Source organism: Simochromis diagramma, unplaced genomic scaffold (assembly GCF_900408965.1).
Source record: "Simochromis diagramma unplaced genomic scaffold, fSimDia1.1 OVJJ01000055.1, whole genome shotgun sequence".
In the NCBI taxonomy this organism is placed as follows: Eukaryota; Metazoa; Chordata; class Actinopteri; order Cichliformes; family Cichlidae; genus Simochromis; species Simochromis diagramma.
Genome location: NW_024387070.1, coordinates 5,001 through 21,009, shown reverse-complemented (window position 1 = coordinate 21,009; position 16,009 = coordinate 5,001). Strand labels below are relative to the sequence as shown.

Sequence of the window (16,009 nt, the reverse complement as noted above, 5' to 3'; positions counted from 1 at the left end):
GATATTCTTGTGTAATTGCTACAGAATAATTTATGTTATACTTTGTTATTGCTACAGAAGAATATTTATTTTATTATTTTACATTTACAATTTTTTTCCTGGGGACCCTGTGACACCCCATTGAAGAGCCGTAGGCTGGATCTCTTAAGATCTCACTGTTGGGTTTGTAAGGCCATGTTACTCCTAAATTTGTCTCTTGTTCAAAGAGAAGATATAAAACAAAGTTCTAAGCTAATCGACCTTAGTGTTCTCCTTTTTAAAAAAAATCGATAAAGAATCGAATCGTTAAACAGAATCGAAAATGGAATCGGAATCGTGAAAATCTTATCAATACCCATCCCTACTGCTCAGTGCAACATATGAAGCAGCTGATTGGTTGAGTCCAGAGACAGAGTCTAGTGAGGGTGAAGAGAGGCGGGGCCACACAGAGCCCCCCTCTAACTGTCTGGTCCTCATGCATCATAAGAGCTCAGATTGGCCAACGGGAATCACATCTCAGACCGCCATTGGGTGAGTTCAGGTCTGTCAGAGGTTTGAGGACTGTTTGATGCTGTGGAAGGACACTCTGCTCGGTGAGGTGGGCAGCGACGTGGCACGTATGACACGGCTCCGGATGGAGTGACGGTCCTGCCAACGAATCCAACGCTTCCTGACCGCAGAGCGCACCTAGATATGTAAACGGGTAAACAGAGACATCAGAACGGTCATGTAAATACGATTCATACATGATGTGAAACCAAGAGGAATCCTGATTAACATGACAAACCTCGCTATTCAGGAAGCAGTAAAACACAGAGACGAAAAAGCCCTGCAGGGACACAGAGAGTCGACAAGTTAGCCAACAGCGACTGATGGGCGGAGGAGCTACAAGAGTCCAGCCTAGAAGTGACATCATCAAAGGATGTGTCCATCAACGTTCTGGCTAATAGCTAAGCTAAAGGTTTATGATTCTTTTTAGATCAGTCTGTGTAAACTGAGCTAAGAAAGCTCGGCCAATTTAGTCTTGGACTGAGACCAGCATAGTAAACTGGATTTAGTAAGCTGAACCTGGTCTGACAGCAACAGCTCATGTATTAGTGCTCAGTGACCACACCGAGGCTCTCTGATAATCGATTAAACTGTGTTAGGCTCCCTCTGGTGTGGGTGGCAGTCTGAACCTGGAAGGACTCAAGGATGGAGTTGAAGTAGATGAAGACGATCCGAGCGACCTCGTCCTCTCCTCCGGGGTTCACAAAGAAAAGCATGTAGGTGATTCCTAACAGAGGCAGCAGCACCAGCGTCGCCTTCACCGCCTTCCTGCAGCACCAGAGCAGCACATTAACCCACACAGGCATTTTTTACCTTCAGCAAACAGGCTCATGCAGCGAGAGGGGAAAATAAGCTGGTTTATGTGAGGAGCTGCATAAACATCAGTGAAGACAGACCGTAAAGACACGGCCAGTGTGAGTGTTTGATGACCTCCAAAGAGACATGCAAAAGTGAGGCGACAGCTAACTATCACCTGTACATCACACCTGCTCTCATCTGTCTGTAAGACCAAACCAATGACTTATTTCTGATCAATCAATCACAGACCCAGCTCAGCTGTCACGCTCTTCCCTTTTACAGGTGTGTTTCTACCTGTATTGAATGGTTTCTGAGGTTGTTGATGCCCTGAGTTTGGTCATCAGGATCCGGACGATGTTGAACAGGAAGACGAAGTTAATCTGAGGAGAAGAAGACTTCCAGGTTTATACACAGCTGGACTATGAGCCAAGTTACCTGTGCAGGTGTTTCTCACACACATGTGACTTCTCAGTGTGTGTACATCTCTGAGTCTGATCAGGTTAGCAGGTTTCAGAGACCACATCACATGACAGCTTGTCAGCTGACGTGTCTTCTCACGTTAAACCAGACCATCTCACTCCTCTTCCTCTCTCGATAAATCATCCTCTCAGCTGTCTGTAACAAATCTGATATTTATAGACTTTATGGGTTTTTACTGGTTTCTACTGTCTGATGGAGGCTTCAGCACCACTTGCTGGTCAAAGGAATCTCCAAAACATCAGCATCAGTCTCTGACAGAATTTAAGATGGACTGGCTGTGTTTAAGGAGGACTGTAGTGTTTTTAAGGTGGACTGGCTGTGCTCCTACCAGCAGGACCAGGATCATGGGGCCTTGGTAAATGTAGTCTGTATAAACTCCCGCCCTCTTTCCAAACCAGCACCTGTCAATCAAAACACAGTCACATGACTCCTCACGTTCAATATTGCAACACATTATATTTAGCAGAAGTCTTGTCTGGTCACATGACCTACTTCTCATTGTCGTAGTACAGCTTCCCAAAAGCCCACGCCACGATGATGGGGAATGGAATACCTGCAGACAGACAGAGAGGGAGACGGGTGAGCAGAGAGAGGGACAGGAGGACAGGTAGACAGACAGAAAGGGGGACAGATGGACTGACCCCACCCGATGCAGATGAACATCCACTTCCTGAGTTTATCGGTTGAGTAGGTGAGAACGACAGCAGTGTGGAGGTAACAGCCTTCACCAAACATCCAGAAGAAGTTGGTCACATGGAAGTAGTTATAACCTGCCGTCACCAGCCTGCACCACACCTGCAGAGGCCGGAGTCAGCGTCACGGTCAGCATCAGTGTGTTTGTCAGTATGTTTCTGTGCGTGTGAGTGTGTGAGCACCTGGTTTCTCTCGGTAACAGCGGGATTCATTGTTAGCTGGACGATGAACCAGGTGGCGTTCCTCAGGATGAAGGCGGAGATCAGGTTCCAGTGGATGATGTTCCTCAAACAGCGAATGCTCCTGAAACACACAGACTTGAACTGATTGCCTCCTCCTTAAACACCTCCACACTATACAGGCAGGTGAGCTTTTCAGGACTGAGCTTTCCGCAGCTTGTTCCTGCTGCGCTCGGTCGTTTAAACTGGATTTCATCATGTTCGCCTTTTTGGTCACCTTTGTGTTTGTGCATTTGTCCTGTTTGTGAGCAGCTAATCTCACAACATCAGACTTTTTCAGAGCAGCATCAGGAAACACCTTTCAGATCATTGCTGCCACCTTCTGGTGGTTTTAGTACATTACATTTTAACATTTTACATTTTAACAATAAAACAAATTGAAGCCTGTTAAAATGTAATGTACTAAAACCACCAGAAGGTGGCAGCAATTTGTTTTATTTAAACATTATGACGGAATATTTAACAGCAATCACCATCCCTGCATCACCCTCTCATGTTTTAATTGGAGAGCTTTCAGTTTGTTTTAAAGCTTGTTTTCATTCGCATCATTTTGATAAATAAAGGACTATCGGCCAATAAGCACTTGCGAGTCCAGGTCAGCCTGCTTTCTCATTACTCTCAGGACTAATTTAGAGTCAAGTGTTAAATTAGCATTTCGTTCATCAGAAATTGTGACCGGCTTCAAAGAGGAGAGGAGCTGTGTGAAGGAGGTCATCATTGGGCTGAAGAAACGAGCATATCAGCGAGAATGCTGAGCAGTTTGTCAAGGACAACATTCAGTCAAGTGAGGAAGACTCTCCTGGAGGAAGATGCCATGTTTCCCAGCTGTTCACCAAGTTAAGAATCACAGAGAAAATCCAGAAGCTTCAAAGCATCAATCAGGCTCAGGAACAGAAAAATCAGACTTGACAAAGTAGACCAGGCAGCAAGCTCTGGAACGGTGGACCCATGAAAACAAAACCAACCTGTGTGATGCAGAAGAGAAGACGAAGAAGGGTCTGAAGCACCAACGTGAAGTATAGACATAGTGGAGGAAGGGCGATGGCCAAGAACAGCAAGCTTCGGCTCATTGTTCAGGTTCGCCACAGGGGGTTCAAACTGAAGTCTGAAAGACCATCAGGTAAACTGAGCTTGCCAATCAGAGGCTGAGAAGGAAAACAGCTGAAATGGTTCAGTTTAATAGGTCAGGCTGAAGATCAGGGTCTGAACATCAATCACATCCTGAGGGTGTCATTTCTAATGTTGAAAAACTCTCCCGTCTGCGAGGACCTGAATCATGTCAAAGCTACATGACGCTGGGAGCATACACGACGGTGCAGGTGTGCTGCACACCAAACACAGGTGGAGGAAACCAGTTATTTACAACTGTCTTATAATGTGTCTCTATCTTCCAGCCTGGCTTTTGCAGAGCTCTGTGGCAGGGCTGTGGTATCTGGCTCCGATGCAGTGGAGGGGCAGTGCCAGGGTGGCTGGCAGGACAGCTGCTGCCACTCAGTAATCAGACTATTTCAGTGATGCTGGGGCTCGAGAGAGGAGCTGAGTGTGGAGTGGAGAAGCAGCTGAAAAGCCAACTTCCCAACCTAAGGAAAAAGAAAGGACGTGTTGTGCAAACAAAACATGACAAAACTGTCACCTGAGGCTGTGTGGGGTCCATTCATTTCACAGGCTCATTCTACTGAAACTGCTTGATAGACCCTGGACTATCAAGAGTGGCCAACTAGTACATGGAAGAAGTGGAAAAGAGGGCTTTGCTGTCCTACTCTGGAACAAGTCATTGGTTCAGGTATATGGATGACACCTGGGTGAAAATCAAATCTCAGGACGTTTCACATTTCACGGATCACATTCACTCGGTGGACCGACACATCAAAGTGGCAGGTTAGCCTTCTTAGACTGTGAGATCTCCATCAGTAATGGGGGACATCTAAAAGCTGATGTGTACCGTAAACCGACACATACAGATCAGTATTTAAGGTTTGACTCTCATCATAATATAAGAAGAACTTTCTTTATCCCGAGGGAAATTTTTATGTCATACACATGCTCAATGCAGCAAGAGAGACAGAGGAACGGAGGAATAAGATATACAATATATACAATACTAGTATACAGTAATATACTGTAGGGTAGTGCAAATATAATATTAAATAACTCTAATGAAGTAACAATATAACTATATCCTGAAAAATAAACAGCTTAGCTATCAGTGCAGGTGATTCTAAAAGTGGCATAGTATTGTGCCAATGAATAAAAGAGAGTAGTAGCATATGACGGGGAGATGAAACGAACGTGATGAAAAACTGTTGGGTGATATTGCACGGTCTGAATGGGAACAGAATCACTTTGTTATTAATAATCATCTACTGGAGCACAAACTGGGTGTCACCAGGACGCTACAATGCAGAGTAGGGTTGGGCAATAGGATGACTATATCAACTATCGTCAAAAGGCTGAGCCCATCAGCGATTCATTTGTTTATTTGCCCATGAGTACGTTTGCTAAGAATGATGGCGATAATAGATCCAGTAAACAGAAAAAACAATGATAGCGCTGTTTTAACAGCCCCCTCAGAGAGCGCCCAAACGCTTGTTGACAGAGCTGCAGAAGCTGCTGATACTCAGCCGGATGGTGAACACGTACATGCTCATGCCAGTTAGCCGCCTTTGAGATCTTTGCTCGCACTATACGTCTGCACAAGCGGCACACTGCTTTGGTTACATCCTTAGGTTTACCTCTTTCATCCAAAATAAGCGACTTTAGTGGAGATATCATCTGAATTTCATGAGCGGGACCACTCCTCCTTCACGCCCCCTCTGGCCTCAGCCTATAAAAGCCTCCCTTCTCCAATACCCGCTGATCTCATTTTCATGCCGCACCCTGCCCCCCCTTTTTTTCTCTCTTCTCCTGTCCTCTCCTCTCTTCCTTGCCTCCCTTTATTTCTCGTTAGTACAGGGGGTTCAGCCCGGCCCGAGAGCCATCGCCAGTCCCCCTTCAAGGCCTTCCCCAAACCGCAGCACTAATCACACTTCCTCATCCCTCATTGCTCATCGTTACCAAGGGAGTGGTCCCTGTTAGTGAATGTGAATATTCTTTTAGTGCTGTCAGCGTTAACGCGCCGTCATTATGACAAAGACGATTAACAACTAACCTATCAGGACCGGACTGAGCTACAATCCCTGAAATGTCTCTGTCAACGTATTCCAGGCAGTTTGTCCAAAGTTTGTTCATTCTGCGCTTCAGATGGGTTGAGAGCGTTACAAATTTTAATCGCGTTAATCGTGATGACCGCATTAACGCTGACAGCCCTAATTTCTTGGGGGAAATTAGTTCGTCCATGTTTGAACTTCTTCTGTGTTGTAAACATGTATGATTACATTGCTCCGCCCATCAAAAAGTCACCACAGGGATGGGGCAGGGATAGCTCAGTAGGTAGAGTGGTAGAGTGGTGGCCCCATGATCGGAAGGTCGGGGGTTCGACTCCACTGAACGGCTACCCTGAGGTACCCCTGAGCAAGGTACCGTCCCTACACACTGCTCCCCGGGTGCTGCATTAGTGGCTGCCCACTGCTTCACTGGGTGAATGGGTTAAATGCAGAGGAACTATTTCACTATGGGGACTAACACATACACACTATTATTACATTACATCGACAATTATTGGACTGACGATTGCCGGTTTACATATCGCCCAACCCTAACGCAGAGCGAACACCATCCCCACAGACACAGCGGCCAGGGAAGCAGAAGGACAGCACATCAAGAAGGCCCTGAGTAAATGTGGTTATCCCAGCTGGATTTTTGTCAAAGCTGGGAAGGCTCCTAAAGAAAGCTCCAGCCGATCCAGGAGGGAAGGACAACCGCTGCCTAATCGAAAACCTGTAGTGATCCCGTACGTGTCAGGAGTATCGGAGCAGCTGAGACACATTTTCTCTAAACACCGGGTCTCTGTGGCTTTTAAACCCCAAAACACACTGCGCCAAAACATTAGACCACCCAAAGGATCGGGTCCCCCGACACAAACAGAGTAACATAGTGTACGCTGTTAAGTGCAGGAGGGATTGCCAGGATTTATACATCGTCGTTCGCACAGATTAATTCTGATCTTGTTTTACTTAGTAATTAATTACTGGATCACAGCTTCAGAGGTCTGTATTACAGATATAGATATATAGATACAGATAAGCCGGGTTTTGGCTTATCCAGATAACTTCAGGGTTAACCTGGGCTTTCTGTAGGTAGTTTATTGCTTACTGGGAAAAACTGCCATGGTAACATGTGCTGTGACTCCAACCTTCTCTAGACCTGCTTAGGTTCCAGATTACAGATCAATTAGTATGACATCGCCACCTATAGACCAATCAGATCACCAGAAAATAGCATCATCATTCCTGGAAAACCCCTCATTACAGTGCACTGTCTTTGTGCTTCCCTGATGATCAGTAAATAATAAACATATTGATTTTTATTCTATAGGTTTTTGTCTGTTGTCAGCAAACAAATTTACAACAGTTTTTTTCTCTCTAATATCCTATCCTTAAACAGGACCAGTGCACTGTACCTGCTGACCTGAGGTCTGAATTCAGTCATCACATCTAGCTTCAAACCTTGAACAGCAGCAATAAAAACTCAAAGTATCCAGAGCAGGTAATGTTCTCAGTTTCCATATTTTTCAGACTATAAGGTGCAGTATCAATGAACGGATCTATTTTCATACATAAGGTGCATTAAGCGAAACAAAAAGCGACTGATAGCCTTAAGTCTGAAATCTACTTCATAAGCATGTAGCATCCTAACAGCTAGGTGTTCCAGGTGTGCCAGGTCCTTATACACACACCATAATATTGCGTTGAAGCACAGTACGTATCACTCCACGAGGCTCCTGACTATGGTAGCCGTGATGCTCCGACAATCCATCAAGCGGTGCGGCTTTGTAGCTTACTAAAGTCATATTAAAACATTTTTTGACAGATTTTTGAGCGCCGTGTACCACATAAAATTGGTTTGAGGTCAGTAAGCACAACCAGAATTCATACTTAAGACGCACTGTCGATTTATGGTCGATAATGGTGTTGTCACAGGATGTGCATGTGGTGTTCTGCTTCATTCAGACATGATGCTGAGTCTCGCCATTCTGCTGGAAACATGGAACACACACCTGAACACCTGATCGGCCAATAACATTCATTCACTCTGATCTGATTTCCACGCCTCCTTCATCGGGCTGTGGGACAGGAAGCTACAATGTTTCAGTGGTTCCAGCCATCACCTTGGAAACAAACAGCAGCACTGAGCGTGCTCAGTAATAAACTATCACCTGGAATTCAAATGTTTCAGTGAGTGCACTAAATTGATTAAGAATTTTCTGTGGCATGTATCTCACCCTTTTTACTACAATGTTGCATTTTATTTGCATACTTCGCTGTTCTTTAGAGATTTTTTTTATCACCATGTTGTAACATCAGGTTGCACTCACAGGGATTATTTTCTGTGGAAGAAGAGTCATGTGACCCACGAAATGCCCCTTTGTGATTGGTCAGATGCCCTCCATGTGAATGTGCAGGATTAGTGAGTTGATAACTAGCTTTGTGTGAGCGCCATTGTAAAGGTGAGTCCAGATGATGGAAGGATATCATGGGTTTGTTTAATCTTCTTCATGGTACAGTCACCTGCATTACCCTCACCGTCCACCAGGGGGCTGGCCCTGTGCTCCTTTCTTTGTGAGGATGCGCATAACTGATCCTTTAACCTGAACCAGGAACTGAAGCTTAACCTTTCAGCTGTCCTCACAGCAAGCGTGCGACATGTCTTCAGACAGGTGTACACACAGACAGACAGGTGCATTACCTGAGCCTCATGAAAAGCGTGAAGGCAAGCAGCAGCGCTCCGAGAGAGATGCAGTGGCCCAGATAGTTGATGATGACAGCCACCTGATAGTGAACTTTACTCTTCCTCTGAAACAGGAAGTAGAGCGAGAAAGGACAACCTGTCAGATCTGACCCATGACTCCAGAAACAACCAAGCAGTTCAACAGTTTCATGTTTTCATCTTTATTATAAAAGTCTGAGCTCAGTCTCCCCCCATCATGAAAATGTCTGAAAGAGTAAAACTAGAACAGGTTCAAAGGTCATGGAGAAAAGGCCCCGCCCACTGAGCTCACATTTTTCCTGCTCCTCTAGATGAAGGTACAAAGCTGAAGGTTTATCTTAATCAGTGAAACAAAGGAGGAAAGAGCTTCAAAGAAGTCCCACCCACAGTCAGGTGACCCAGCAAAGGCCCCACCCTCCCATAATCCACCAGCACAAGTATCATGTTCTAATATGTGCAAATGGGATATTTCTTCAATATGTGCTGGAATGAAATCAATCAGCCAATCCATCAACCAGTAAACATTCTTCATAAACAGCTCCCTGAGACTCGACCACAGCATATCTGAGGTCATGTCTTTGACCTTTGATCTCTCCTTGGATCCTATAGTCTTGACCTATAAAAAAATAATTCCCACCTGGTTGGTGAAGGTTTTTATCTGGAGCTGGTGAAGGAGCTCATGTTCTCTAAGACCTCTGTAGCAGTGGTTCTCAAACTGTGGTATGCATACCACTGGTGGTATGTGGGCTCCCTCTAGTGGTATGTGGGAGGTCTCCAAAAATGTTTTTAAGATTAAATAATATACAATACCATGTTCTGAGTGAGGGATTTAAAATGAAATGAAGACAGAAAACTAAACAGCAGTGACGTTTGTAGGGTTACTGAAGTTTGGATGGGTTAGGAACAAATGCAATTGCATGGCAGGACGCTGTACACGGACCAAACTTCAGTCAGGAGAACAACTGAACAACTGAGATAACCCATCCACAATACGAGGTTAGTTTAGGTTATGTTTCTGTTCAGAGTCGCAGCTTTCACATGAGATGCTGAGGTGTAACGGGGGTCATGCCCTTTACAAAATCTATCCAATAATCAGTTTACAATCACATCCTTTCTCTGTGTGCATGTTTCCATAGCAACATGTTGTTTTCATTTAGATGATTAAAAATTATGCCAAATGTGTAATCAAAACAACTATGTGTTTGTGCTGTAATAATAATGAACAGTTATGCAACTTTCCTTTCATGCTCAGCCTCGTTGCACTGTAAACACACACGCACACCTTGCTTGTTAATTACGGTCTGTGATTGACCAGCAGCCAGCTCTTCTGGCCAATCACAGGAGAGCAGGAAATGGGTGACAGATTGTCTCAGTGGGAGATGCTCTCTCCTCTCTCTCTCTCTTTCTCTATCACACACACACACACACACACACACACACACACACACACAAAGCAGACCACATGACATTACATATGGACTTATAGACACACACACGTGTTTCTTTGTGCCTTTGTGAGGACCCCAGGGAAACGCTGCCCACAGCAAATGGACCAGCTTCCCACCTGGACCTCAAAGGGATCCGCCCCCTTAGTGCTCACACACACAGAGGCTCCAGATGGTTCTCGCTCTCTGAGGACTCATTCACACTGACGTTTGATCACTCATGTTCTCACACTTGTCACTAACTGTTTCAGTTTATTCTGTGTGTGAGAGAGTGTGTGGATCAGGAGGATGCAGAAAACTTGTTAAAATCAAACAAAGGTTACAAATCGATGCTGTGTGGCTGAGAGGGCAGAAATCATGCTTCAGTGACTTCCTGTCACCTGCAAACACCTGAGCTCTGTATTAAGTGGAGTACATTCCAGCTTAACTCATCGGTTCTCATCTCCATGGTAACTAAAGCTGCAGAAGTAACCTGGTATAGGTCATGTGCTAGATTAGAGATCAGTAGGTCTGCTGAAGGTTCATGGTGATATGAGGAGCTTGGTAAAAAAATGTCTGGACTTTAAGTTTCTTGAAGGTGTTTCATCCAAGAAGCTTCTTCAGTTCTAAGAGCAAATGATGCAGAGTCACTAAGGGGGTCGCTGACCCACTATTGATCAGTGAGTATAGGGGTGGGATTTAATAAGTTTTCTTTGTCCCACTCCTTTTCAGGTAATTTTTGTTTTTGTTTTGTGCACTTTATGTTCAATATATGTATTTTTGTTGTGCCTGAAATGAACAAATAAATGAATGAATCTATCTAATCACATGAGCCAAGGTGTGAAAACAGGTGTGGGTCACTACCAGCCGAGGTTGTGAGACCTTGCCCCACCCTATCATGTGATCTCCTCAGGTGAAATGACCCAGGATGTGAGTGGGCTGTTGTCAATAGGAAAATTGTACTTAGTAGTCAGTATAATCTTTTAATGGTGTAAGTTTGCATATGGTAGAATACTGCATGTAATCATTTGTGTTTAGAAGTATATAGTTGGTGGCATATTGAAAGAATGTCTCATCCTAGGAGGTCTGTGACATTCCAGGGTGTTCTGGCTTCACCCCCACATCCTAGGAGTATGGGAGAGGTCGTACCTTGTCTTATTGTTTTACGGTAGGATTAACGTAGCTATATCTGTTCTAGTCTAAGTGCTTTTTGTTTAGATGAAGTCGTTTATGGGGTCACACACACACACACACACAAGCACCCACTGAAGTATAAATAAAGACCGGGGCAGTTTCTCAGTGCGAGTCCCAGTTCTGGAGGCTGCCCTTGCTAGCAAGAAGTTCTGTGTGTTTCTCTTCTCTGAGTCTTTACTGAAGAAGTGCTTTAGAGTATATCTCTTAACAGCTGTAGCGTCCAGATTACTTACGTAGTCAGCTAATCCGTTCAACTGATATAAGATGCGGTAAGCTGAACACAGCTTCAACCGTCTGTTTGTTGAAAAATAGTAATGGACTGCATTTACTTGTTAGTAACTGTAACGGCGTTGTAACAACAGGAATAGTAATTAGTTAGATTACTCGTTACTGAAAAAAGTAACGCCGTTAGTAACACCTTACTCCCTGCCGGTAACTGATCCCCTCAGGGGTCGGTGCGTTGGTATGTACCAGCTCACTCCCGGTGGCTACTTGGCGGGTCCTGGTGCCTCTTCCGGGGCAAAGGGGGCCCTCGGGCCTCCGGCCTCTGGGCCTGCGGCTCGGTTCACTCTGGCACAGCTGGCTGCTGGCAGAGCCCGCGGGCACACCAGTGCAGCCCCCTCTGGCTTCTGCTCCGTGGCTACTGGGTGACCCCTCATCTGGGGCTCTCCTCAGCTCTTCCCAGGAGGGTGGCACGGATGCCCCCCTGGTGCTCCTCCTTGGGCTCTCGCACTCTGGGGCCTCTACATGTCTGGATCTCCTCCATGCCTGCTTTATGCCCTGGGGGCGGGGCTATGGCTCTCTACACCCTCTTGCAGACCATTACATGGGGAAACCTTTTGAATACAAGCGCGCTGATCCACACAGGTGTTCACTGTTCATAGACATAAACTACACCTTTCTTGGCTGCTACCTCAAAGCACATTGTGCGCTGTCTGTCCTGCTTGCTGCACAACAACATTCAATATTTAGTATTTACTGCAGTTTACACTTAGCTAGATTAACGTGATGGTGTTGTGTTTAGTATGTTGCTCTGGTTTTTTTTTTGCTTGTTTTCTCTTCTTTTTCTCTCAACAGGTGATTCAGGAGATTTTTTTTCTCTTCTTTCTCTTTTTAGTGCCCTTTCTCACTGTCCCTCTTCCCCTCTGTTTTTCTTTTCCTTCATCTTTCTTTCTCCCTTTCCTATCCCCTAGTCATGTCTGTCCCATCTGTAACAACTGAAAATAAAATAATATAAACAATAACAACAAAGGTCGATCAAATACCAATACGGCAAGGCCGTGATGATCCACTTGGCAAAGTAAATCTATTGGGTATCCTTGTTGGTCTTCAGACAACAATTCTGATGGCTAAAGAACCAAATGGGACAGGCAAAAAAACGTTACTTGTAACGGCGTTATTCCCACCACTGGTTATGGCGTTAATGTCATATCAACGAGATTAACGCTGACAGCACTAGTGGGAACACAACGAATATGACTGCACATTTACGGAGACATCATCCTCGTGCAAAGACAAGTGGAAGCAGACAAAAACAACAAGCATGCATGCTTTACCCGAGTCATTTAGACAGCCGTTAGCACATGATTCTCCTTATGGGGACCTGATATGTTTAATATGCTGCTGAGAATATAGCCCAGAAGAAGCGGATAGTATAGCTTTTATTTTGGAAAGAGACATTTCTCTGTAATAAACTCTCTTTTCCAAAGATGAGTGATTTCTCCATCAGATAGATTTTTTTATTATTACTATTATTTTGTTGTTTCAGCAACATTAAATTTAAAAACTGTACGTTTGAGTTAAAATATATATTTATAATTTTAATAAATGACAAATTAAAAAGGCATGAACATTTTTTGTATCGAAAAAATATCGAATCGTGACACCAAAGTATCGAACCGAACCGTGAATTTTGTGTATCGCTGCACCTCTAATACATATACATAAATACTAGGGGTGCAACTGTCTCTCAGTCTGCTGGTTCTGGCCCCGAGGCTCTTCAGTCGCCTTCCTGATGGCAGCAAACTGAAGAAGCTGTTGGACAGATGGGTGGAGTCACTGTTATGCAGAGGCTTTTCCAGATGAGGCGGGTGCAGCAGATGTCCTGGAGGGAGGGAAGAGAGGTACCCACAATCCTCTCTGCTGCTTTCACTACCTGTTGTAACTTTTCCAGCAGGGCCCAGTGCAGGAGTCATACCACACAGTGATGCAGCGGTGAGGATGCTCTCCACGGCGCCTCTGTAGAAGGTGCTCATAACGGGGGTTGAATCTCTCGTTGTCCTCAGTTTGCAGAGGAAGTAGAGTAGCTGTTGGGCTTCGCTGACCAGTGATGCTGTGTTCTTGACCAGGAGAGATCTTCTGAGATGTGCACAGCCAGGAACTTGGTGCTGCTTACCCTCACAGGAGCACCATTGATGGTTAGTGGGGTGTGCAGGGTGTGAGCTCTCCTGATTTCTGTGATGATCTCCTTGGTCTTCTCCACATTCAGGGACAGGTTGTTGTTGCTGCACCACTCAGCCAGATGTTTAACTTCACTCCTGTAGCAGGCCCTATCGTTGTTGCTGATGTGACCTACCACAGTTGTGTCGTCTGCAAACTTGATGAAACGGTTGGAGCTGTGTGATGGTGTGCAAGTGTGGGTCAGCAGAGTGAAGAGCAGGGGGCTCAGCACACATCATTGGGGAGCCCATGTACTCAGTGTTCTTGTGCTGGAGGTGATGCTGCTGACCCGCTGACCTGCTCTTATATAACTATCATTAGCTTACATCTTTAAGTGTTTAAGGTGCTAAGTAAAAATAAAAACAAGATAATAGTTTATTAAATTTGAATGAAATTTGCAGATTGTTTTGGTGAAGTTTAATAAACTCCTTGCTATCTAAAATATAACAGGACACCGGAGTATATTCTGGAGCATCTCACACTTCTGATAATCAGCTGTCTGCTTGAGGTTTATTCAGCTGTGTAAAAACTATAACTTTAATCTCAGCCAAACCGATTCACTCAGGAACAAATAAAATACTAAAAAAAGCCAAACAATAACATTTTTAAGTTATCTAAGTGACTCATATATCATGTTTAACCTGAGTAGCGAAAGACAGCGGTGGGTTTGAAAACGATTTGCCGGGAGTCTGGTGTTCTCACGGGCTCTAGTGAGCCTTGCCCCCAGCTAGCTATCGAGCTAGTGGGTAACAGATGTCTCCGAAAACATCGGAGCTCTTTTGAAAATATGCGGTGTCTTGATAAACTGAGCAGATATTTGAGGTTTACACAGCTACATTCTCGCCTGAAAATATGTTAAACGTTTATTTTGTGACCCAGAAAGAATAATAAGAGTAATATTAAAACTAACTAGCTGCCGCCATTGTTGGAAACTAAGCTGGGCCGCGCTATGAATTCTGGGACACAGCTGCTTCTTCTTCTTCTTCGGGGTTTAACGGCAGCTGGCATCCTTGTACATGCAGTGCTGCCATCTTCTGTTTCAGTCCGTTATTACACTCTTAAATCCTACTACTTATTCCTGCGTCTTTTGTGTTCTTACAAAGCTTTAAACGACGCATCAACTATTAAATTAGTCGTCGACGATTTTGATAGTCGACGTAATCGTGACTAGTTAGGCTAATCGGGGCAGCCCTAGAACCAATACAGGAATTGAACCATATATTGGGTGTGGGGGAGATTACCCCCTTTATGACCAAAGATGTTGTGATCAGGAAGTCACGCACACAGACACACACACACACATTCTTGCACATGCATACACGTGCACACACACACACACACATAGTGCCTTGTCTTTGTAACCATTGGGGGGTTTTACGGTGGGAGGTGCTTGTGTTGTGTTGTATTGTGTACTGTAACTATCATGGGAATAAATAGCTGCGAGGGACGCTACTCTTTGAAGGATTTGGGCTAGGGACAGGTGAGGAGCTGGTTCTGACCAAACTTCCCTTGTTAGCGGGTAAAACGTTAACACATGGACTGGACATACACACACCCACAATGGACAACTGTACCCTCAAACACACAATAATAACATGGACTGAACCACCACTCACAACCACTAGCACTTTATATAGCCTCTGTAGGAATTACAGGGAGTGCAGAATTATTAGGCAAATGAGTATTTTGTCCACATCATCCTCTTCATGCATGTTGTCTTACTCCAAGCTGTATAGGCTCCAAAGCCTACTACCAATTAAGCATATTAGATGATGTGCATCTCTGTAATGAGAAGGGGTGTGGTCTAATGACATCAACACCCTATATCAGGTGTGCATAATTATTAGGCAACTTCCTTTCCTTTGGCAAAATGGGTCAAAAGAAGGACTTGACAGGCTCAGAAAAGTCAAAAATAGTGAGATATCTTGCAGAGGGATGCAGCAGTCTCAAAATTGCAAAGCTTCTGAAGCGTGATCATCGAACAATCAAGCGTTTCATTCAAAATAGTCAACAGGGTCGCAAGAAGCGTGTGGAAAAACCAAGGCGCAAAATAACTGCCCATGAACTGAGAAAAGTCAAGCGTGCAGCTGCCAAGATGCCACTTGCCACCAGTTTGGCCATATTTCAGAGCTGCAACATCACTGGAGTGCCCAAAAGCACAAGGTGTGCAATACTCAGAGACATGGCCAAGGTAAGAAAGGCTGAAAGACGACCACCACTGAACAAGACACACAAGCTGAAACGTCAAGACTGGGCCAAGAAATATCTCAAGACTGGTTTTTCTAAGGTTTTATGGACTGATGAAATGAGAGTGAGTCTTGATGGGCCAGATGGATGGGCCCGTGGCTG

General features: G+C 44.7%; 1 protein-coding gene across 3 annotated transcripts in view; it reads right to left on the bottom strand.

The window, feature by feature from the left end:
* Nucleotides 1-245: 245 nt before the first annotated feature.
* crhr1 (corticotropin releasing hormone receptor 1) overlaps nt 246-16,009 on the bottom strand; it is an 18,174-nt gene continuing 2,410 nt past the window's right edge. The window contains exons 2-10 of one of the 3 annotated variants that reach the window (XM_040045346.1): nt 8,583-8,689; nt 2,682-2,802; nt 2,448-2,601; nt 2,299-2,359; nt 2,135-2,207; nt 1,621-1,706; nt 1,158-1,296; nt 767-808; nt 246-666 (exon numbers count right to left, since the gene is read on the bottom strand). In XM_040045346.1, the coding sequence (XP_039901280.1) occupies nt 526-666; nt 767-808; nt 1,158-1,296; nt 1,621-1,706; nt 2,135-2,207; nt 2,299-2,359; nt 2,448-2,601; nt 2,682-2,802; nt 8,583-8,593 (828 nt within the window). In that variant the 5' untranslated portion in view covers nt 8,594-8,689 and the 3' untranslated portion in view covers nt 246-525. Of the gene's footprint in view, nt 667-766; nt 809-1,157; nt 1,297-1,620; nt 1,707-2,134; nt 2,208-2,298; nt 2,360-2,447; nt 2,602-2,681; nt 2,803-6,989; nt 7,659-8,582; nt 8,690-16,009 lie in introns of those variants that run through there. The other 2 variants (XM_040045348.1, XM_040045347.1) reach the window with 2 other exon arrangements.